The sequence below is a fragment of the Eretmochelys imbricata genome, chromosome 2 (assembly GCF_965152235.1).
Source record: "Eretmochelys imbricata isolate rEreImb1 chromosome 2, rEreImb1.hap1, whole genome shotgun sequence".
In the NCBI taxonomy this organism is placed as follows: Eukaryota; Metazoa; Chordata; order Testudines; family Cheloniidae; genus Eretmochelys; species Eretmochelys imbricata.
Genome location: NC_135573.1, coordinates 155,005,406 through 155,030,449, shown reverse-complemented (window position 1 = coordinate 155,030,449; position 25,044 = coordinate 155,005,406). Strand labels below are relative to the sequence as shown.

General features: G+C 41.2%; 1 protein-coding gene across 6 annotated transcripts in view; it reads right to left on the bottom strand.

Moving 5' to 3' along the window:
* Positions 1–25,044, bottom strand: part of TEX10 (testis expressed 10) — a 121,400-nt gene that overhangs the window by 17,393 nt on the left and 78,963 nt on the right. For 5 of the 6 annotated variants that reach the window (XM_077810863.1, XM_077810861.1, XM_077810862.1 and 2 more), the window contains one exon: positions 6,046–6,126. In XM_077810863.1, coding sequence (XP_077666989.1) covers positions 6,046–6,126 — 81 coding nt within the window. Of the gene's footprint in view, positions 1–4,320; positions 4,817–6,045; positions 6,127–25,044 lie in introns of those variants that run through there. The other variant, XM_077810866.1, reaches the window with a different exon arrangement.

Genomic DNA, 25,044 nt, shown 5'->3' with positions numbered 1-25,044 from the left:
ACATGGTCATTGTCTGTGAGCACCAACAAATTCTACCACTTGATACATGGCAGGAATGCCATGCGAGCCAAATAGATAGCCCAAAGCTCCCTGACATTTGGCTTTAGGTTTTGGATAGACCAAAGACCTTGTGTCTGAAAGGGACCCAAGTGAGAGCCCCAATCTACATTCATAGAATCATGACTTTAAGGTCAGAAGGGACCATTATGATCATCTAGTCTGATCTCCTACACAACGCAGGCCACAGAATCTCACCCACCCACTCCTGTAACAAACCTCTCACCTATGTCTGAGCTATTAAAGTCCTCAAATCGTGGTTTAAAGACTTCAACGTGCAGAGAATCCTCCAGCAAGTGAACCCTACCTCGTGTTGCAGAGGAAGGCGAAAACCCCCAAGGGCCTCTGCCAATCTGCCCTGGAGGAAAATTCCTTCCCGACCCCAGATATGGCCATCAGCTAAACCCTGAGCATGTGGGCAAGACTCACCAGCCAGACACCCAGGAAAGTAACTCAGATCCCACCCCATATAACATCCCATCACAGGCCATTGGGCATATTTACTGCTAATAGTCAAAGATCAATTAATTGCCAAAATTAGGCTATCCCATCATACCATTCCCTCCATAAACTTATCAAGCTTAGTACTGAAGCCAGATATGTCTTTTGCCCCCACTGCTCCCCTTGGAAGGCTATTCCAGAACTTCACTCCTCTGATGGCTAGAAATTTCAAGTCTAAACATCCTGATGGCCAGTTTATATCCATTTGTTCTTGTGTCCACATTGGTACTGAGCTTAAATAATTCCTCTCCCTCTCCGGTATTTATCCCTCTCATATATTTATAGAGAGCACTCATATCTCCCCTCAACCTTCTTTTGGTTAGGCTCTAAACAAGCCAAGCTCCTTGAGTCTCCTTTCAGAAGACAGGTTTTCCATTCCTCGGATCATCCTAGTAGCCCTTCTCTGTACCTGTTCCAGTTTGAATTCATCCTTCTTGAACACGGGAGGCCAGAACTGCACGCAATATTCCAGATGAGGTCTCACCAGTGCCTTGTATAACGGTACTAACACCTCCTTATCTCTACTGGAAATACCTCGCCTGATGCATCCCAAGACCGCATTAGCTTTTTTCACGGCTATATCACATTGGCATCTTATAGTCATCCTGTGATCAATCAATACTCTGAGATCCATCTCCTCCTCTGTTCCTTCCAAGTGATGCATCCCCAGCTTCTAACTAAAATTCTTGTTATTAATCCCTAAACGCATGACCTTACACTTCTCACTATTACATTTCATCCTATTACTCCAGTTTACAAGGTCATCCAGATCTTCCTGTATGATATCCCGATCCCTCTCTGTATTGGCAATACCTCCCAGCTCCGTGTCAATCGCAGACTTTATTAGCACATTCCCACTTTTTGTGCCGAGGTCAGTAATAAAAAGGTTGGTCCCAAAACCGATCCCTAAGGAACTCCACTAGTAACCTCTTTCCAGCCTGACAGTTCACCTTTCAGTATGACCCACTGTAGTCTCCCCTTTAACCAGTTCCTTATCCACCTTTCAATTTTCATATTGATCCCCATCTTTTCCAATTTAGCTAATAATTTCATGTACCAGTTCCTTTAATATTCTTGGAGGAAGATTATCTGCGCCCCCCCGATTTAGTCCCATTAAGCTGTTCGAGTTTGGCTTCTAACTCGGAACTGGTAATATCTACCTCCATATCCTCATTCCCATTTGTCATCCTACCATTATCCCTAAGCTCCTCATTAAAGACTGAGGCAAAGTATTTGTTTAGAGATTGGGCCATGCCTAACCTCCACTCCATCCTCAGTGTTTAGCCGCTTCTTCTTTCTTTGTTTTCTTCTTATTTATATGGCTATAGAACCTTTTACTATTGGTTTTAATTCCCTTCGCAAGGTCCAACTCTACATAGCTTTTGGCCTTTTCATTTTATCCCTATATGTTCTGACCTCAATAAGGTAGCTTTCCTTGCTGATCGTTCCCATCTTCCAAACCTTGTATGCTTTCTGCTTTTTCTTAATCACCTCTCTGAGATGCCTGCCCATCCAGCCTGGACTACAACTCCTGCCAATGAATTTTTCCCCTTTCTTGGGATGCAGGCTTCTGACAGTTTCTGCAACTTTGACTTGAAGTAATTCCAGGCCTCCTCTGCCTTTAGAGCCACAAGTTCTTCAGTCCAATCCACTTCCCTAACAAATTTCCTTAATTTTTTGAAGATAGCCCTTTTGAAATAAAAAACCCTAGTCACAAATCTATTTTTGTTTATCCTTCCATTTAGTTTGAACTGAATTAGCCCATAATCGCTCAAACCAAGGTTGTCCCCTTCAACCATTTCTTCTATGATGTCCTCACTATTCACCAAAACCAAATCTAAAATGGCATCCCCTCTTGTTGGTTCAGCAACTACTTGATGAAGAAATCCATCAGCTATCGCAGCCGGGAAAATCTGAGCCCTAATATTATTACTTGCACTTGTCCTCCATATCTGGGAAATTAAAGTCTCCCATGATCACACAATTCCCATGAATATTTACTTCATGAAAAACATTAAAGAGGTCTCTATCCATATCGGATCCCGCTGGTCTATAGCACACCCCAAGCACTATCCCAGGGGAGGCTCTAGCAGCTTTCTTCCCCAATGTGATTTTTGCCCAGACTGTCTTAACCATTCCATCACTTATTTGTCTCCAGTCTACCTCATCATTGATATACAATGCTATTCCACCACCTCTGCCCTTATTTCTGTCTTTCCTAAAAAGCATATACCCTTCAATACCCATACTCCAGTCATGACTACTATTCCACCATGTTTCTGTTATCCCTATAATATCTGGTTTCACTTCCTGCACCAGCAGCTCTAGTTACTCCATTTTGTTACCTAGGCTCCTCGCATTAGTGCACAAACATCTTAATTTTTGCTGTTTGGCTTCGCTCACATTCTTTACCCAATTAGGCACAGACATTCTACTGCCAGTATCACCTATTAGACTGGTATCTACACTACCCTTCCTCCTTATGTCCATTCTCCTACCTACAGCTGTATCCATTCTTACTTTGTTTTCTTCCCTCTCAATGTTAAAATCCAGCATGGCGATTACCTGGACATCTCCCAACCATCTCCCCCAAATTTCTAGTTTAAAGCTCTCTTAATCAGTTATGCCAGCCTCCATCCTAGAAGTCTATTTCCCTCCCAATTCAAGTGAAGTCCATCCCAAGAAAACAGTCCTCTGTCCATGAATGCTTCCCAGTGGCCATACATCCCAAAGCCCTCCTTATAGCACCACTGCCTGAGCCATCTGTTGATCATCATAATCTTGTCACACCTTTGTTGCCCTTCTCTAGGAACAGGCAGAATCTCACTGAAGATCACCTGAGCCTCGATTTCCTTAAGTGTCTTCCCCAGCCTGGCATAGTCTCCCTTGATACGTTCCAGTGAGAATCTAGCCCTATCATTTGTTCCCACATGAAGGACAATCAGTGGATTCTTTCCCGCTCCCGTTAGGATCCTCTTCAGCCTCAGGTCCACATCCCGTATCTTAGTCCCTGGCAGAGAGCACACCCTTCTGTTCTCTGGATCAGCTGTGGTTACAGGCCTGTCTATTCTTCTCAGTAAGGAGTCCCCAATCACACAGTCCTGCCTTTTCCTGGTGATGGTGCAATTCTCCGGTCTATCCCCTGTTCCCTCTGGCTGCTAGTCCTCTCGATTCCTATTTTCCTTGCAATCCTCTGCAACCCATCCCATATCCCCCTCAGGCTCATATTTGGTGTTATCTCCATTGACTCGTCCCCTCTTCCTATAGGACTAGCTGCTCTTCTCTTCTTCCTTGCCCTCTCACCTTCAGTATCACCTGCTGTGCCCCTTCTTCCTTTCCCAACTCCACAAACCTGTTCCTGAGCTCTATTTCTCCTTCACTAGCCCGTCTTTTCCTCTACCTGGTTCTCTTAGTCACAGGATTCCACTGTCCACTTCCCTCACCTAGAAGACTCCCCTCAGAGTTATTTGGTCCTGCTTCCATCTGCAAGTCTGAGCTTTTCCCTTCAGGCTCCTCATGTCTTTGCTCCATCATCCGCTCGAACCCCATTCTAAACTCAACCAGAGTTTCCACCTGCATCTCCAGTCCTCGAATCTTTTCTTCCATCAGCTCTACCAGGCAGCACTTCATGCAGACGAAACTCTTTTCAGGTATCCCCTCCAGGATCACGTACATGCCACAGCTTCCACATCCAGTCATCTTCATTGTGTCTTCCACTGCATGGGTCACTCCCACTGCTGCCTCTGTATCTGTCATTGCCTTCCCACCTAAATCCTGTTAGTCCAGGAAACAAACCAAACCAAAACACCACCACCCACAGCAAAACAAACCCCCAACGAGCACCAAAACACTGCCAGACCACCACACACTCCCTTCACTAGCCTATCTGTTCCTTTGCCTGGCTCTCTTAGTCTTCCCTGCAAACTCCCCTTGCAAACTCCCACTCAAACTACCCTGTTTACAGCTCTGTTTGCTGGCTCCTGTGCCGCTGCAGCTGTCTGTGCTGCTGCCTGACTGGCTGGCTACCTTTATAGGACCCCTAGTCAGAGAAAACCTGCCCCCTAATCAGGGCTCAGCTTCTCTCCCAGCACACTGCCCCTACCAGCCTCTGGAGGCATACAAATACAAAGACAAATACCTACAAATACCTTCTCCTCCAGCGGAATACCTTCTGTGACTGTGTCTGTTGTGAAGGAATGAAGAAGACTCTCATGCAAGCATTCAAGGGTTCTGTCCATCCGTCCAGGGAGGACAAGACCTGAACAAGCATTTGAACCATAATTTCCATGATGACAGGCTGGTGAACACATTGAGGCTGACCAGCTTCATAGCTTCTTGAGGTGCAGTTTAGCATATTGCACCATGTAAGTGCATGCTCCCATGCGCCATAGAAGCTCGTGGCAGTTTTACATTGTATTGACAGAATAGGCCTTTAAATCTAGACCGGTGATTCTCAACCTATTTACTATTGTGGGACACACATGTTATGTGGGCCACATCCACATAATACACTACTTGCAAGGCCCTGAGGATGTCACATGGGCCGCAGCTGATCTAGAGTAATACCCTGTTTTGTTTGGAAACTCAACCCTGGCAGGAAATCCTTGGCCTTTGTAGAGTCCAGGACCACCCCAATAAATTCTATTCTCTATACAGCAGTCAGCATAGATTTCTCCATATTGATTAGGACCCCTGCACATTTAAGTTGGACTCTATGGTGGCCAAGCTGGATGGTACCCGAGTCCTGGACTGGCCTCTTACTAGCCAGTAGTCTAGGTAAGGGAATATGTGGACTCTTGACTTTTCCAGAACACCACTGCCACATGCTTCATTAACACATGAGGATCTGCTCACAGGGCAAAGGGCAGTATTGTGAATTGGTAGTGGGAGTTGTTGACCACAAATCTGAGGAATTTTTGGTTAGATCAGGAAGTTAGATCTCTAGTTCTTTTGTGCGATCTTAAGTAAAGTGTAATTGTGTTTAGAATTATCTGAGATGCCTCTGTGTGTGTGTGTGTGTTTGTTTGCTTCACCTATCTTATACCTTGGGGAGTTTAAACTGTAAACACAGACCACACACAAGGTGGAACTCCGGGAAAGGGAGTGGTCCCAGGAAGCCTGAGGGGTCAGCAATGGTCCTGGGGACCTAGGGCAGCTGGGACACAGGGCCCATTTCCATGAAGGGGTGAAAGACAGCTTGGGCCTAGGAAATGCGCCCGTGGCCAAAAGACAGTGCTGCAACCTATTGAGATTAAGAGACCCTTAAGAGCACCAGGGTCTAGTGTATTAGGTCCCAACACAAGATCCTGATGAGTATTCAGTAGAGGAAGTTTTACTAGGGCCATTTGTGATCCTGGTGATTTTGGTGTTCTGCTGCTATACTGGAGAGCTGGGTACAGAGTTAATCAGAATATCACAAAGCTGTTTCAAAGTGCATTCTATATTTTGGACATAACTTTTAGAAAATACAACAAAAATGTTATTTACCAGGTATTTACAGATACCGTTCTGGAGGATGTCAAAACACTGACTTCGTGAAGGTATAGTGGACAAGCTGTGACATACCACCTGTTTAAATGAAAGAAAACAAACAGTTATATTTATGAATTTAACACATGTGACAGGCAAATATGGTATTTATTGTACATACATCTGTGTGTACACATATGAATACATGGGCATATGTGGACACACAATAGCTATCCCTCTTAAAGTGCTGATCCTTTTTCAAAATTTTAAAAGTAACCTTTAGTGTTACAAAAGAAACTGCCTGGGTCAGAAATCACCAAATACAAATAAAACAGCAGAAAGAGATATTTGGGGATGCAAGAAATACGTTATTAATGGACAGCTGACTGGAATGGGAGTCAGGAGACCCGGATTCTAATTCTCACCTCTGCCAACCATCTGTTGTATGACTTCGGGCAAGTCACTTTACCTCTCTGTGCTTGTCTCCCATCCCATACTTTGTCTGTCTTGTCTATTTAGATTGTAAACTCTTTGGAGGGACCACTGTTATACTAATTTAGATTAAACAAATGGGCAAAAAGTGTTAACATAACCCAGTCACTGTCCATCATTAATCAGTGTCAAACAAGGTTCGCGTTTTGGTATGCAGAGAGCTCAGCCTGCTTAGTACCATGGCAAACACATTATTAAAAATCCTTTTAACCTTTTATTAAAGATTAAAAAAAGAAGAAAAACAGTTAAAGCTTTTGAAATGTGAAGTACTGAATAAGGCTTTCATTTTAACATCCCTTATTCTCTTTCCCTTTAGCTGGAGAGTTTTTAGAAGGAAAACCCCCCTTGTTTGACAGGCAGTATCAAAGATTGTAATAATTGTCCTTCTGGGAAAAAGAAGTTAGCCGAGATGGGCTGGAGCCATTGCTACTGCTGCTGAAGTCCAATCCTGATTCATCCCAGGTGGTGTCTGGGATTCAGCTGGAGCCGTAGAGGTGGCAATATCATTTAGGTCCCTCATTCTGGTCCAGTCTTGTCAGGACATCTCTCAGGATCAGGATGAAGGCCTGGGGTCCCAGGACATGACGAGGGTGGCCGTCATGATGGTGAAGCTTGCTCCAGTAGCCAATTTTTCTCCCAATTTCTCTTTAATGACCCATAAAAGGGAATAGTGGATGAAATAGCCCACCCCCTCATTATTGTGTCCAGCAATACAGCCTAGATTCCAACACACCAATTTTGATTCACAGATTTCTGGTTCCACACTTTTCTTTTTACCAAGCAACCACGATCTTAAAACAGTCCTTGAGTTGTATCAGCAGAACTTTCTGTTTGGACAAATTCAGTCTATCTTCCCCCACAAACATTTGTTTTTATAGGTTATTGTGCCATCTTACCTTTCACATACTTTTTACAGTTGAGCTCACAATAAGGGTGAATATGTAGGCCCCACTTATCATAACACCACCCCTTTTTACAGTCCCTAGCACAATGGGGTCCAAATCTCAACTGGGATTTTAGGCGGCCCTGTAATATAAATAACAAACTACTTTTTGCTAACTATAACATGCTACATTAATGGGGAAGTGAAATGACTTCTCGATCTGTCCTTTAAAAAACCGGATATCAGATAGCAAGATCAAAACCTCAAGCAAGGTATGACTAGCTGTCCCCAAATTGTACAAATATCAACTAACAAAGCAGGGGAGATTCTTCTAGTCACACCCCCTTCTCCAGCTTGCTGCCAAATGATTCATTCCAAAACTGTGAAAATCTCTTCGAATAGAATTAGTAATAATAATGTCCATGCCAACCACTAAATTATGTACAACAGGATAACTAACCCAATAATCTGTAGATGTAAAAGTTAAATTATCCCTTTGCTAAAAGGGAGGGTAGAATTGTGGAAGACACTGGTAGCAGAAAGGAAGTTATTGGGTAAAAAAATTCTCATTCTGCAGCCCCATGTCTCCCGTGATTTTGATATGTACAGGAAGTAGCAAGCAACAAACAGAAGAAGACAGGGATAAAGAAATAGAATGAGATGAAGAAAGTCTCCCCCCACATAAAAATTAACTACCAAAATGGCAAGCTATTTCTGGATCACTACGTGCAGCACCTTCCTGCTGAAGGATTCCTCTGAAGAGGACAGAAAGTCCAACTCATAGTGTCTAATGAAGGAACTAATAGAGGACCATGTTGCTGCTCTGCAGATCCCTGCAGAGGACATGCAGGCTCTTTCCGCCTATGACGTTGTCAAAGATCCAGTGCGGTGTACTTTGATTCCATGCCTCTACAATGCATAATATGATTAATCTGGCTAAAGACAGTTTGGATATCCAGAGCCATTGACTCTTTGGGGTAAGGATATGAACATGATGCCCAATCTTCTTGTTGATGTGGTAGGCTGGATGGCAATCTTTAGTACTCTATGAACATTCAGATTATGTCACATCATTTCTGTAGGATGCCATGTCTCTGGATAGAACAATGGGAGGATGATCTCCTGCGAGGCATGGAAAGTTGAGTTCTTCTTTAGCAAGAAAGATTCTGAAGTCCTTAACACTATCTTGCCATCATGGAACACAGAACAAGGTTCCTGCATGGATAAAACTGCCACTCCAACACTCATCCAGCAGACGTGACAGCAATCAAGAAACAGGTTTTTATGGGTAGGTAGAATGGTGTGACCAACGTAAATGGTTCAGGTGGATTGTTAGGGATTTTAGCACCAGAACTAGATCCATTTCAGAAAGACTGGTCTGACCACAAGTCTAGCCAGTTTGACTGCTTTGGGAAATCTCAGTATTCCTCTGCCAAGGAACCCAAGGACCCTGCGTATAAAGTGCAACTTATGGCCAATCCCTAGTGTGCTACAGATCTGGGCTAGAGTCCTTTGACCACACCGTCCTGAAGAAAGTCCAGAATATCTGGAATTCCAAGGTCCTTGGGGATCGTTTCCTTGACACTACAAGCTAAACCTTGTCCAGAAGACAGAGTAGGCTTTTACTCTCCTTCAGACAGACTTTAAAACTAGAATCCCAATCATTCATGAAGACAGTCAGACCACGATTAGTGCTTCCCTCTCAATAGCCTTGTGGTCAGTTGTATACAGTCTGGGTCTAGACGGAAGATATGATCTTGGTGAAGATGTCTGGCCTCACATATAGATTCAATGGAGGTTCTAATGCCAAGTCTACCACAGGCCAATGCTCAAGGGTTTCTTTGGCCAGTGTGGAGATCTTTGCTTTCTCTCTCCTTATCTTCTGGATCAACTTTCCTAGAAATGGAAGAGGAGAGAATAAGAACATAAGAACGGCTATACTGGGTCAGACCAATGGTCTATCCAGACCAGTATCCTATCCTCAAACAGCGGCCAATGCCAGGTGCTTCAGAGGGAATGAACAGAACAGGTAATCATCAAGTAATATATCCCCTGTCACCGATTCCCAGCTTCTGGCAAACAAGGTAAGGGACACTTCAGAGTACGGTTTTGCATCCCTGCTCACCTGGGCTAATAGCCATTGATGGACCTATTCTCCATGAATGTATCTAGTTCTTTTTTGAACCCTATTATAGTCTTGGCTTTCACAACATCCTCTGGCAAAGTTCCACAGATTGACTGTGCGTTGTGTGAAGATATACTTCTTTTTGTTCGTTTTAAATCTGCTGCCTATTAATTTCATTTGGTGACCCCTAATTCTTGTGTTATGAAAAGGAATAAACACTTCCTTATTTACTTTCTCCACAGCAGTCATGATTTTATAGACCTCAATCATATCCTCCCTTAGTCGTCTCTTTTCCAAGCTGAAAAGTCAGTTTTACTAATCTCTCCTCAGATAGAAGCTGTTCCATACCCCTAATCATTTTGGTTGCCCTTTTCTGTACCTTTGCCACATCTCAAAAAAGATATATTAGAATTGGAAACCAGAACTGCACACAGTATTAAGATGTAGGCATACCATGGATTTATATGGATTTATATAGAGGCAATACAATATTTTCTGTCTTATTATCTATCCCTTTCCTAATGATTCCCAACATTCTGTTCACTTTTTTGACTGCCGCTGCACACTGAGTGGATGTTTTCAGAGAGCTATCCACAATGACTCCAAGATTTCTTTCTTGAGTGGTAACAGCTAATTTAGACCCCATCGTTTTATATGTATAGTTGGGAGTACGTTTTCCAATGTGCATTACTTTGCATTTATCAACACTGAATTTCATCTACCATTTTGTTACCCAGTTTTGTGAGATCCCTTTGTAACTCTTCACAGTCTGCTTTGGACTTAACTATCTTGAGTATGTTTGTGTCATCTGCAAATTTTACCACCTCACTGTTTTACCCCCTTTTCCAGCTCATTTATGAATATGTTAAATATGACTGGTCCCAGTACAGACCCCTGGGCATCATCATTATTTACCCTCTCCATTCTGAATACTGAACATTTATTCCTACCCTTTGTTTCCTACCTTTTAACCAGTTACTGATCCATGCGAGGAATCTCCTTCTTATCCCATGACAGCTTACTTTGCGTAAGAGCCTTTGGTGAGGGATCTTGTCAAAGATTTTCTGAAAATATATGTACACTATATAACTGAATCCCCCGTCACATGCTTGTTGACTCCCTCAAAAAATTCTAGTAGATTGCTGAGGCACGATTTCCCTTTTCAAAAACCAGGTTGACTCTTCTCCAATAAACTGTGTTCATCGATGTGTCTGATAATTCTGTTCTTTACTATAGTTTCAATCAATTTGCCTGGTACTGAAGTTAGGCTTGCCAGTCTGTAATTGCCAGGATCACCTCTGGAGCAACACATTAACTATCCTCCAGTCATCTGGCACAGAAGCTGATTTAAAGGATAGGTTACATACCACAGTTAGTAGTTCTGCAATTTCACATTTGGGTGAATATCATCTGGCCCTGGTGACTTATTACTGTTTAGTTTATCAATTTGTTCCAAAACCTCCTCTAATGACACCTCAATCTGGGACAGTTCCTCAGATCTGTCACCTAAAAAGAATGGTTCAGGTTTGGGAATCTCCCTTACATCCTCAGCCATGAAGACAAATGCAAAAGATTCATTTAGTTTCTCCGCAATGGCCTTATCTTCTTTAAGTGCTCCTTCAGCATCTCGATTGTCCAGTGGCCCCACTGGTTATTTAGCAGGCTTCCTACTTCTGATGTACTCAATTTTTTTTGCTCTTACTTATTGAGTCTTTGGCTAGCCATCCTTCAAATTCTTTTTTGGCTTTCCTAATTATATTTTACACTTCATTTGCCAGAGGAGGAGACATGGCTAGCAGAGACTGCACTACAGCTTTGAACTGCCCCCAGAAACTGCAAAAAAGAGGGGAATAGCCCATATGTACCAGAATTGTGGGAGATACTGGGCTGCAGAAATTATCTCAACTTATTGCTAAGCAACTCTGATCCCATCAGATCTTGCAAGTTGAACAGTATCAGAGTAGGTAAGGTCAGTACTTGGATGAAAGAAATTCAAGGAACACGTAAGTGTTTCAGCAAGCAGTGCTGATACAATAGGAAACATTTTTCCCACGGTATCAAAAATAAACCAACGCCCTATTATGCTGCTGGGGCTGCATACTACTCGAAGCATTGTCTTTTGGAGAACACAATGCTGAGGTCTATCACTTCTGATTAGGTATAATTCCATGGCATTTTCAAAACTATACAAGCTGTTAATCATGGTATCCTGGCCAAATTCTCATGTGATTTTTCCAGATACTTCAACCTAAGTTGCCCCCACAGCATCAAACAGATATTGTATTCATCTTCATTTCCAATCCTGTAATGTGGTTGTGTACTATTAAACTATTATTACACTTAATCCCAGATATGGTTGCATTTCAGTGACAGGTAAATTGGTTGTAATGTATGCAGTTTGTATGTCAATGAAAAATTGGTGAAGTGCTTTGGGATCTTTCAAGATGAAAGGTACATTATAAATTCATATACTAGCCCAGGAGAGAGACTGGAGTATAACCAATTGAACCTACTGATTATCTTGTAACAGAAACAAAGTCCTATCTAGAACACAAACCGATATTTCAAAACACTACAAGCACCTACGGTCAATAGAGGGCACCACTTAAGACAGAAAAGACTGTAAGCAGTAACATACCACTATCATTTAAATGATACTATTGAGGTTCTTCCTGACCTCCCCACTAAGTACCCCCATACATCATGACCCTCAATTTCTTGTTTCCTTGTTACTACATGCAGAGGTATCAAGATGACCCCAAAATCAGAGCTCAGATTAACCAAATAAAACATACATACATGATGGACCTATTAATTAAAAACATTAATCTCACTGAATCAAAGACACCTAGTTACTTCTTGCCCCAAAAACTACTTTGTGGAACCTGCTATAGTTATAGTGAGTTCAGAGCAGGCTCACACAATTACCATTCTGCCATCACTATCCACTGAAAAGCCAACAGGCGTAAGAGAGATTTGACCTGCTCCTTATGTTGGCCCATAAAAGTTCTCAACCTGATCCTCAAGATCTTCCTTCCTAAGGTGTTTGTTTTAGCCAAACAAAAATGAACAAGATCCATAATGGGCCCATGTCTCTAAGGTTTGTGACCCAGTGTCTGTTCATAGTTTTAAATAGCCACCCCCTATGTCAAACAAAAACATAAATAATCCAAAATACCAAAAGCCAAATTCCAAGCTTTCTCTGTTGAAGTTCCTACTTGGAAGCACCCTAGCTGATCACTCAGCTTCCTCTCCAGCTACACCCATGCAAGGTCAACAGCTAAGCTTGGAAGGATTTTTATTGGTAAATGTCAGTAAATGTCGATTTCACCACACACACACACACACCCCCAATGAAAAATATTTATATCAATAAAAACTGAAAATTACAGATAGGCAAAGAAAGAAAAATTACTGCTTGAGCACTCATGTTTCATTTCAAGATATTTACCTTGTATATTTTGACATGTGATTTTGACAATTGTGTTTTAATGGTTATAAAGCTTTAACTTTTTGAATTTCATCATCTATTGTCATTAAATAATTGTCTGACCTCCCCTATTGTCTGCTCTTATACATTCCCCCATTTTTTAAAAATAGAAAAAATGCTTAAAAATAAACAATATTACTAAAAAATTTAAAGTTGAATTCTGCCAAGCCTATCAACATATTATTAAAGACCTAACTGGCAAGCTAACAAGGCCCACTGCCAAACAAACCCCACTTCTTAAACCCAGCAAATCCTGGATGAACCACTTGGTGAAAATAAAGATCTGAGTTTCTCTCCTGGCACCAGCTTAGAGACAGGGTGCTGTCAGTCCAGAAAGGTATTTTCATTGAACCCCAAATTGACAGAATATCTCCCACCATAAATTTAGTTCTTCCCAGCCAACGATGGAAGAACCCAGAGCTGCAAGTTAACAGCAACATAGTGCTGAATTACCAGTGCTATGTTGTTCTCTAGAAGTTATTTTTTCCAATTCTCTTTGAATCCTCCTTACCTTCAACCAAAACAAACATTCTGTGTGTCCAATTCTATTTTCATATTTCTAAAGCAATAATGGAAATTATTTTCATTAATATAAATTAAATCTTGTTTGAAATGTCTGTCCAATAATAAATGTCTGTTATAAAAGTGAAACTCAAATTTGGTTAGACATGGAAATGAACAGCAAAGAAAACTTAATTATCACTTCAAAATTAGTATATTTTCTTACAATTTATTTTCCTTAGGCAAGGGTTTGCATAGTGTTTAATTTCCATGCTAGAACGTCACAGCAGAATCATTATTTTACATTTAATTAGCATTTATCACATTTTTAGCACACTCATAACAAATTGCCCTTGGACCAAAGCCAGAGCAATTTTGTTTCAGAATATTATAGAAGTGAATGGACACAGAAAAAAGTCTGTACATTTTAAACTGGTATAAAAATTAAGCTTCAAGAAAAGCATTTTGTTGTGAGTTAACTTTTTATTTTGATCAAATGGCCACCTGAATAAATTAAGCCTAAGCTATACAGAAGGATGATTTTACATATTGGAAATAACCATAAGCACAATGGAGGATACACAAAGCATTCAATGGCATATTTTCAAACCAATGCTCAACATTCTAGCAGCTTGACTACCTCTTATGTTAACCAGAGCCACATCATTAAAATATCACATTCTGAAAACTCACTATTGCTGCTGCAGGCTGGTGAATCCCTCCATCCCCCATTGTGGACTGTCTTCCATCCCCCATTGTGGACTGTCTTCCACTTCTAGTCTGCTACTACCAGAGAGCAAGGAAGCCAAATAATGGGAAGTGGAAAAAAAGAAGAGCAGGAAAGGTAGCCCCAAGAACAGTCCCTGCAGGCTGGAGGTCAGAACCACAGGAGAAACCTCTCCAGCAGAAGACAGAGAGAGGTAGTGGGCTGGACCCCAGAACTGAGGGCAAAAATTCAGGATGATTCTGACAATCTCGAGACTGTTAGCTAGTGAATACTGATATTCTGTATTCCAGAATGCTGGCCATGTACAATTTGATTATCCCTCCTTTGCCCTTCAGACCTTGAATGAAGGGGCAAATTGTATGCCCATCTGCTCTGGCTGATTAAGTGCACTTTTCTACCTCCAAGCAGTTGCATGCATTACTTCGCAGCCTGAATTCCCCCTACTCCAATGTGAAAAACCTGTCATAACTGCAGTCTGAACCAGGGAGACTGCTGGCAGATCTTATCATCCTGTATACAGTACTTCATGTGTGAGAAGCTGAACCTCCAAAGACAAAAGATAGGGTAAGAGAGAGAGAGAGAACTCAGACTGAAATGAGCTCAGTCTCATTCTGAGCCCTTCTGGCTAGAAGGGACACAATGAAAAGATGATCTGGGAGGAGAGTTTTATCTTTTTGTAGTTATTTATTTATTTAGCAGCTAAAAAATTACTAAGTACTGGCCATAATACAACAGGTTCCTGACTCAAAAAGCATACAACCTAAGGGTTCTGTCCCGCAAACACTTATGCCTGTGACCAATTTTATTCTTGTGAGTTAGTCCCACTGACTTCAAAATGATTACCTATATAAGTAAAGTTACTCAAATGCAACTTGGTAGGATCAGGCTCTAAACATGCAATACACACACAGAGGGGAGGAGATAAAGGGATGGAGAAGCACACTTTTTTTTTTTTTTTTTAAAGTTTTACATTATTAACATTTTATTATTTTTATTCAATATACCATGTATTTTTGTTCAGCATTTCCCCAGTTTTTAACCACTGATATAAGTGAAAGACTTAAAATTAGGAAAGGGTTCATAATACAAATTACTATTTTATTAATTTCCTATTATTTCAAACCCTCCCGTTTTCTTCTTATCCCTTCCTTTCTTTCAGTCCATTCGCAGGCCCTACAACCCAAACATTTCCTCCCCCCCATTTACAAGTGACCCATCAGACCTTTGACATGAAACCCACTTGAACTGTGGCAGCTCATCATTATTCCAGTTCCCTTTCGCTCTTCAGAACATCCAACATCCAGAACATCCCTCACCTTTTCTTTTACTCCACTTCCACCCCTCAAAGGAAATTATGTACCAGTAACTCCTTTCTGGAAGTCAGCATATTATTTCAATCTTAATTATACTGCAGAGTTTTTCTCTTCAGAGAAATAAAGATATGCACATCTTTCTCCCATCCCGACAAACATATGTGAGCATGCAGAGACTACACAAATATGAAGAAAAAGCAGTGGACCAAATTCTTCACTGTCCACTAAACGGAGTCACACCAGAAGAGAATTTAGCTCAATGTATTCTTTATACAAATAAAAACTAAAGTTGAATGTGGGATAGAATAAGGTAAGGAGAGAAATTATTTTATTATAAAACAGAATAAGAAACACAAAGACTTCAGGAACTAAACCAATAATTATTTTCAATTTATGGTAACATCCTTTTCAAATATTGGTAACTAAATGGGACAGGCTATAGTGCTCTTAATTCCCAAGATACTATGTGGGGTGACTGTGTTGCAAGCAGAATTCTATCCAGTATCACGTTTCTGCAGAGTGAAGAAAATGAGAAATTTTCAGGTGATGGGGCAGGCAATGAAGCTTGCCTTCTAAAGCTAAGCCAGCATCCCCCGGAGCACCATACCTTACCAGACAATGTACTCTCCTGTCAGGTGCTGCTTCCTCTCTCTGAAGTAAACAGATTTGACAGGGCAATATTAACAGTGGTCTGAGTTGTTGGAGAAGCTGCTTACAACAAGAGATCTTTATTGTTATGGCTTGGCTAAGCTCACAGAGCATGATATGAAAAACATTCCAGATTCAATTCCTCCAGAAAAAGCATCCACATTGCAGAGTTTAAAAAACCAACAAAAACAAACCAACAAAAAACCCCACACCTACACAGAAAGAGGGCACAGGATAAATGCAGTCTGCAGGAGCAGATTATTCAGAATGGGAATAAGAAGGAAAAATGGTGGGGCTGAAATTACAGTCCAATATATTAGAAAAGAAGAACAGCAATGTGATTTAGTTACAAATTACTGAAAAAAATACATGCACAGTGTGACACACATTTACACACTACATTGTAATGTACATCTAAGGATTTAGAGTAATCCTAAAACATTGTTAAGGTTCAACTTACACTAAAAATTAGAACTAAATAACCAACCATGGGCTAGGGGACAAATGTAGAAAGGTTTCCTGGCCTAACTGTATGACACATAAGGCCTATTTAGAATATCTTTATTTTTTTAGCGATGAATTATTTTTTCTAAGCTACTTATACCCAGAAAGCATGGCTAAACTTACTCTCTCTCTTGTGGCTGATGTGCCACCTGGAGGAAGGTGAAATCACACCCCAAATGACAGCACTGTTCTAGTTCTTTTTTCAGAGCTCTCTCTATTAACAAAATTCAAAACCAAAACAACCCAAAACAGTCTCAGTGTCTCATGTTAGCCTTTCACTCACGGGGTTAATGGTCATTAAAGCTCTTCTTTCCCGGGCTCCCCAGCCCTACATAGCCAAGGCTTCCCCCAACTAGTTCCAGCTCCCTGAAGTTGTCTCTCTTTCAAGTCTTACACATGACGATGTAAACAGCCCCAATTCCTCACAGATCATCTTCTGACCCTGGGTCTCTCCCTCTGCCCTCTTTCCTAAAAGGCAGGAAAAGACACTCAATTTCCTAGATTCCTGAATTCATAGCACATGATAGGAGCACAAATGTGACTAAGGCTCCCAGTTTCAAAGGATCATAACAGAAGCCCTGGGACACATGAATAAGCCCCAAAGCCCTGTTACAATTTTTCGTTGGAAAAAAGAAGAAGAAATCAGCATTTATATTTTCTTACAAAAAGGGAACAGTAGAATAAAGATAAAATATTTAATTCACTACATTTTTGAATGAGTGTTTTGTGTACATTGAGGCTCCTCCTCCTCCTTATTTCTTTGGCTTTCATAGCCACAGCAAATTTTTTTTAAGGTAAAAGTGTTTATTTTATTTGTAAGCTTAAATTTTGGATATTCTACATAAAAATGAAAGGTTTATGTTAAGTTGTTTCTTAAAGAGACTAAAATAAAAATACATTTTTATTTCTAATTCAAAACAGCTGACATGCATCAGCAACATTTTCAATTCATGTTTCATCACATTGCTTAACTAAGAGTTCATAGTAAGTTTTAAAAAACTATACTTACAAGGCTATATGGCAGGAACATAAGCAAACTCTGTTGTGGTATAACTCAGCGGTCACTGGTCAGTCAAGGGCCATTGCTCTGCAAGCTGATTAGCAGCCAGCATTGGAAATTTCAGTTACTGACTTTCTGATCAGTCTGCAGTTCAGCAACTAACAACCCAGGTCAGATGGTGATCTGCCACATGAAAACAATCTCTCAACTCTAATTTTGAAATCTGGATTTGGAATGAGGTAAAGCATAGAAATCAAGATTTTGCAAGGATGTAAATCCAAAGTTACACTCCTTAAAATAGCAATGTACTTTTCCCATCCTATGTTACCATCTCAGAGATTCTTTATCATCCTTGCTTTATCACCTCTTCTAGACAGTATGTGATTCTTCAATGCCCTTACTATTTTGGGTCTCATTCAGTGAGCAGTCCAACTATAGTTTCTATAGCCCTTTTTATGGTAATATGATCAATTTTGCTTTTTTTTGCTCCCTCAATAAGTTTAGTCACATCAGTGTTCAGTTTCTGAACAGCTACCACTTATTACTTTTTAAAGTTTGTCAACTTCAACTCCTGGATCCTTTTCTTGATCAATGTTCTCCACCTTGTGACCATTTAAGGACTAGGCTGTTTCCATCTTTTAAAAGGTGATCTCATCACTACACTTTTTTGTATTACATGCAAAAGTACCTTATGCAATAAGTGTCTCCATTTTCTTCCATGATTTCTGGATTCAGTCTATTCACACTTTTGACACTGGATGGGTTCCCCAAAGTTATGTCCTCTAAATTTACACTCTTTTTTGCCTACTCCTTCCCACAGGTCATTAAATGTACTGTATAGGACAGGTGTGTCCAAACAGCGGCTCACAAGCCACATGCAGCTCTTTTACACTTAAAGTGCAACTCGCTGAGCCCCCCCACGCCCTGCACATTCTCCGCCTACCAGACTGGAGGGAGTTCGAGGATTCAGCCTCATGAGGGGGCACACTGCGGCTTGGGGCTTCAGCCCCGTGCGGGGGGGGAGGTGGGGCACCACCCTGTGGGGCAGGCTGTGTGTGTTTCATGGCTCTCCAACTTCTGAAGATTATTGTACACAGCTCAGAGGGTCAGTAAGTTTGGCCATGCCTGGTATAGGACAAACAAGACTGCTACTCTGGAATCCAGACTTTAAGAAGAATTAAAAAGTGGTAAATTGCATTTTTTCTAAAATTTTCAGAGGCCACACAGTCAGACATTAAATTCATAGCAACAAAAATTATCACATGCACATTGTTTCATTTGTTAAACTGCTCATTTCTGTTATTACTATTTCATTTGACACTGACAGGTCAATTCACTTACAGAGTAGTGGAACAGTATTACTGACATGCACATGACCATATGACCAGTTAAAATGAATGAAAACGGAAGTTCTTCTTGCTTTAAGCTGCAACAGCTTATTCAGGAATCTCATCAGTTTTAGTCACAGGGGTACAATCTTAAATAATTGGCTCTAATAAGTGGCAGTGGTCATTGTAAGTGTTAGCTGCTCAATAAAATGGGCGAAGATTCCTGCATTTATATTTAATCTCTCATGACCAAGGATGAAGATTAATATTAACATTTACACAAAATGGCATCTTTTAAAAAAAACACTGGCTTTCTTGTATGTTGTTCCTTAAATTAGTAAGTAAATTGTTAAAACTTATTTGGCTTTGTACTTCTAGCATCCTAGGAGTATTTAATAATCCTTCTATGCAGAAACATTAAAAAAATTAGGGGGACCAAAACAATTCCCAAAATGTGTTTTGTTATAAACCATTTAGAAGAGCTACCTTTTGGACAGTACATCTATCCAATCTTCCACTTATTATTCATGACCACATGCAACCAAAGCTAATGGTTACAAGATAGTGCAGTCTAGTTCACTACCCAACCCCCAAATTATCTTTTTTTCTTTAGACAAGTGAGCCTTATTTAGATGTGATAGGTTTCTCCTGCTAAATCTCAGGTATGTATATATTTAAACACTAGCTTCTCTTTTTCATCTTAGTTTTAATGAATAGTCTGTATCTCTGATTGCACCAATGAATGCCCAGCACTGTAAGCTAGTAGCAGAAAGGCCAGATCTCCTTATACTGTATGTCCAAACAGGTCAGGAGGATAAAAAGTGTCTGTCTGGGAGCATGTGTGATTCCATGGGCAAATTAACGATAGGTAAGAGAAGTGTCATCTGATGCATAAAAAACTACAGAATCATAATTTCAAATGTGTCACCCTCTCTGGCACAGCAGTGGGGACTTACTGATCCCCTCAACAGCTCCAGGTTCCCCAGTTGGTGGAAATGTTGATAATACAATGTTGTCGGAAATGGGTCAAATTGGGTATCATTCGAAAGCCCTTTCTCCCATCAACACAATGATACCAAACATGACAAACCTAGAACAATTATGTACTTATTTGAGAAAATGTTTACATATCAATTTTTTAAATTATACTTTAACACAGGCATGTCAAACATGCAGCCATCACAAAGCTAAATTATGGCCCTCAATTGACAGTACTGTGTTATCAATTAATGCCCATAACTAAGGCCCTACCAAATTCACGGCCATGAAAAAAGCGTCACAGACCGTGAAATCTGGTCTTTTGTGTGCTTTTACCCGATACTATACAGATTTCACAGGGGAGACCAGCGTTTCTCAAACTGGGGGTCCTGACCCAAAAGGGAGTTGCAGAGGGGGTCACAAGGTTATTTTAGAGGGGTTGTGATATTGCCACCCTTGCTTCTGTGCTGCATTCAGAGCTGAGTGCTTGGAGAGCGGCAGCTGTTGGCCAGATGCCCCGCTGTGAAGGCAGCCCCCGCCAGCAGCAGCAGCATGGAAGAAAGGGTAACAATCCCATGGCATCCTTACTTCTGTGCGGCTGCTGGCACTGGCTCTGCCTTTACAGTTGGCCTCCCTGCCAGCAGCTACCACTCTCCTGCTGCCCAGCTCTGAAGGCAGCGTTGCCACTAGCAGCAGCGCAGAAATAAAGGTAGCAGTACCGCAAATCCCCCTACAATAACCTTGCGACCCACACACACACACACACACACACACACACTCAACTCCTTTTTGGGTCAGGACCCCTACAATTATACCACCATGAAATTTCAGATTTATATATGTGAAGTCATGAAATTTACAATTTTAAAAATCCTATGACCGGTGAAATTGGTAGAGCCCTACTCATAACATAACTGATTAATTTTTTTAATGTTTCAGATTACTTTAAATGGAAGGAGTGCTTCAAGTTGATATGCCATCATTGGCAAAAAAATAAGTGGTTCAGTGGTATTGATTATCAGCTTTGTGTATTATGCCAAAAGAGTTGTAATAAGGCACTAGTTAAGATATCAGCATCCAGCCAGAAATTACTGGAATCCATCCGCAAATAGTATGTACATATTTACGTAACATACATTATGTAACATAATTAATTACAATCCCAAATAATGTATTGCAAAATCCCTGTTTTCACTTTGGTCTTGATCATTTTTAGACATCAATGGGGAGATGAAGAGTACTGACTAGTAGCTGCATTTTTGGAGAACACCACCGCGGAGGACTTGGTTAAACACAATGCTCGGTGGCACGTTATATGCTATAAGAAGTGCACCCATAACCTGAATTTAGCATTGGAGAGGAAGTACGTCTAGCATCAGGAAAAAGTTGAAGATACTGGGACAAAGTGCCAGCTGTGAGTGAGACTTGCCCTATACTAGGTCCCATGGCATGTGATTTGAGAAGAACCCCTGCTTCTTCTGCAGTATGGCAGAAATGTGGAGGCATCCATTAAGCATAGATTCAGCATGTGAGACAGGTAAGGAACTGTATGAAGCAGTCACTCTTAGATGTCAGTTGAACAGATACTTTGGCTCACGACTTGTACGAAGCCTACAAAACTTAAATTATCCAAAGCTCCGTCAATTTATTGGCTCCAATGAAAAAGAACACACTAAAGCTGTGCTCAAATGCAAAGAAGAAAGTCAGAGTGATGGTGGAAGGGACTATTACTGAGCCAACCACAGACGGGTTATTGTTGGCTCATCTCCTGATTGTGTCCAGATCTCAGTGTGATGCTGGTCTATGTGAGACTCTGGGAAAGTACAAGTTCTCCATGGTACCATGATCGATGTTCGAATGCAATGAAACAATGCATACATGCAAGGCAAAAAGAACACAGATGCACATCTTGCATGGTCTTCCTAAGCCAGAACCTCTGATGAATTGACCAGCAGAGGCCTTTTAGCATAGCAATCATAGATAGTAAAGTTGAGGTACAAGCTCTCAGAAAACCAGAAACTATTAACACTTGCCAAGGGTCAGCTGAACATTTCATTAGGAGGCTACAGAGAAAACAGCAGACCTATGACCAAGTCCGCCTTGTGTCCGATACATACACAGAAGAATCAATTGAAAATATTACCAGAAAGAAGAGATTCCGTGCTATTGCACCTGTCCAATTAATAACCATTGACTCCACATATATCTCCAGTGTCACAATGAAGAAGCTAGTGTCTCATATTCACACGAAGGACAAGTTAACTGCATGCCCTGCAGCAAAAATATTCCAGCATGCAAAGTATTCCTCAAAGAATTTAGTTGTCACATGGCGTAATGAATGCCACCTCACTCTGTTCAGTGGAATTTCTTCATAGTTCCTATGATGAGGCCGACACTGACATTATCTTGCATGCCATCAATGCCATAGAGAAAGGTGCTACTAAACAAGACTTATTGTACAAGACACAGATGTTCTAGCTCTCTCTGTAAGATGCAACCGCAAGATTCTGTTTTTTGTGCTTGCTGCTGGGGAACAATCACTGAACATCCCTCAGGATGTGTTCCTATCACTCAGACCATTAAAAGCCACCACACTGCCAGGTTTCCATGCCTTTTCAGGATGTGACATTACCCAGAAGGCTGGCTAGAAAGACCAAATTATCTTACTGGAAGGTATTTGATTCAGCCTCCAAAGGCTGTCTCCTCGCTCTGAAGATGCTCAGAATGGCTGACACAGTCACTAAAGGAGTTCATAAATGCACTGGAGGCGTTCACAAGCTGAGTTAACCATTTGAAGAGCAACATTATAACATCTGCAGAGCTACGTTGATATCTGTGTTCTTGATAGCAGGTATAAATGCACCCCTTGTAGGTAGCAGTTTTTCTGTCTGTCGGCCTGCTTCTAGGAAAACAAATTATCAGGCAATGGAATGGGGATGATCAAGCACATCCAGAACTACACCTTCCCCTATCAGGCATGGATGGGTCTTGGAGGATGTACTGATCACACCAGTTATATGTGAAATACCATATGCTCCCAAATCAATCCTTCAGCTAAACAAATGTTCACGTGCGAAGACAAGATGCTCACCACCCTGAAAATATTCGGCCAGCAGCCTGCCTTGTATGGAGATGACAGTGATGATGAATTTGATGAATATATGTTTTCAGTCGTACATAGCCCAATATATGTTTTCAGTAGTATACAGCATGATCTCCTGTGATGTATTTAAAGGAAGAGTTTATCTTGGTAATGAATGGTACTGGAGCACACAGAATGATCTTGTCCCTATGGATGGAATAAGACGACTTGTGCCAATAGCAGAGAGATTTCAGAGACTTCTTGACAATGTTACTACAGCCGGATCAGAGGCCATCCAATGGAAGAATTGAGAGATCCCAAGTAGGAAAGAAAGGTCAAACAGCTGGTTCACATCTACATGCTGTTCTGAGGAACTCTGATAGCTTCGTGGTGACCTACCATCTTCGTTAGGGCTTGTGGCTCAATACTCAGACTCATGTAATTCTGTGCCAGGAGTGGACCCAGTGATAGGAAATCCTGCCTGCTGGAAAGATGGAGCAGAGACCTCTGTGACAGTTCCACTAGGTACACGTACCAAGAACTTCTTTGTCAATTTCAGCCATAGGATAAAATAAGTCACTTCCTCCTTTTTCATCTTTGGAAGTAGTGGAAGTGAGGAAGGAAGAACACAGAAAAGCTGACAGCCATCTGCAATACAGAGTATCTATTTTCCTATGATCACTGGTCTACTTCCTTCTGATGCTCCAGGCTGAGACTTTACCCCTGGAACAAAAAAAGTTCTTCTCTGATACCTCTGTGGTATATAGTCTATCTTAGGCTTTGCTGTGGTAGAGAGTGAATCCTCTCTATTTATCCATGTCAGCCACCACCTTATTAATCTTCTTTCCAGCAAGATTTCCCCAATGAATCTGAGACACACAGGATTTGTTTAGATTATCTGCTGTCTGCTATACTTGGTTTCCTGCCATTGAATTTTCTGCCAAACACATAGAATGCATGAATCTATCCACTACAGACTCATTAACCAGAGAGATTTTCTTTTGCTTTGACTTCAGCTCATCATGGTTCTGTCAGCTGCAGCTTTATAGGTCACTGAATCAAGACATCATGGATCTAGTGAAACATGATTGTTAGTGAGCTATGAGGACTGAAGATGAAGTTTTGAACGCTCATTTGAGGGTAACTCAATTTTTCTATCTGCAGGGTCTTTGGGGAAGTCCAATACCACAGTAAAAACCACACCAAAACTATCGTACTAAGCTTGGGGAGCATAAAGAGGGAATATTTAGGATCCAAGACCATATAAAATATTTCATGGCTTTCCAATTCAAATATTTTCCCTTATCAGGATTCTCTTATTCTCCCTTGATGGAGAAGTGAAAATTCAGCCCTGGTTTTGGAGGGAAGGTATTTTCCCTTGGCTTTAGCCTGCTTCTCCTTTGTATCTGGCTGAACCCCAATGGAGACTACTACATTTCTTCCCAAGCTCTCCAACATGTCTGTAGGGAAAAACTTCTCATTTCCCCAGCTAAGAGTTATAACCCAAAATACAGAGTTCCCCTTCCTTGGGTAAGATAACAGAAGAAGATGAGACTCTGGAATGTCTTTTCACTCTTCTTTGGTTTTTATGGTATTTGTGGATTTTTGTGCCTGTCTGGGAATAATTTACGCTTCCTAGACAGTGCTCACTTTCAGAGTTTAGCCCTTGTGGGGGACCTCAAGTCTCTGTCTGACATGCAATTAGAGAGGAAATGCAGATGGGCACTCCTGAGCCCAAATATTCTTTCTGAGAGGAGTAAGTCGGAGAAGATACTCAACTTCTTGCTAAGGGACCATTATCCATTTGAGAACCTGAAAAAGAACTTGGAGCTTTCCATCAAGAGGTGTATGAGACCAAGGAACCTTGGGGAATTTCAGACTTCTCTCAAATACGATAGTCCTCCTTGCTGAGTCCCAGGCCTTGAGGAAGGCTGAACTACCCTAGC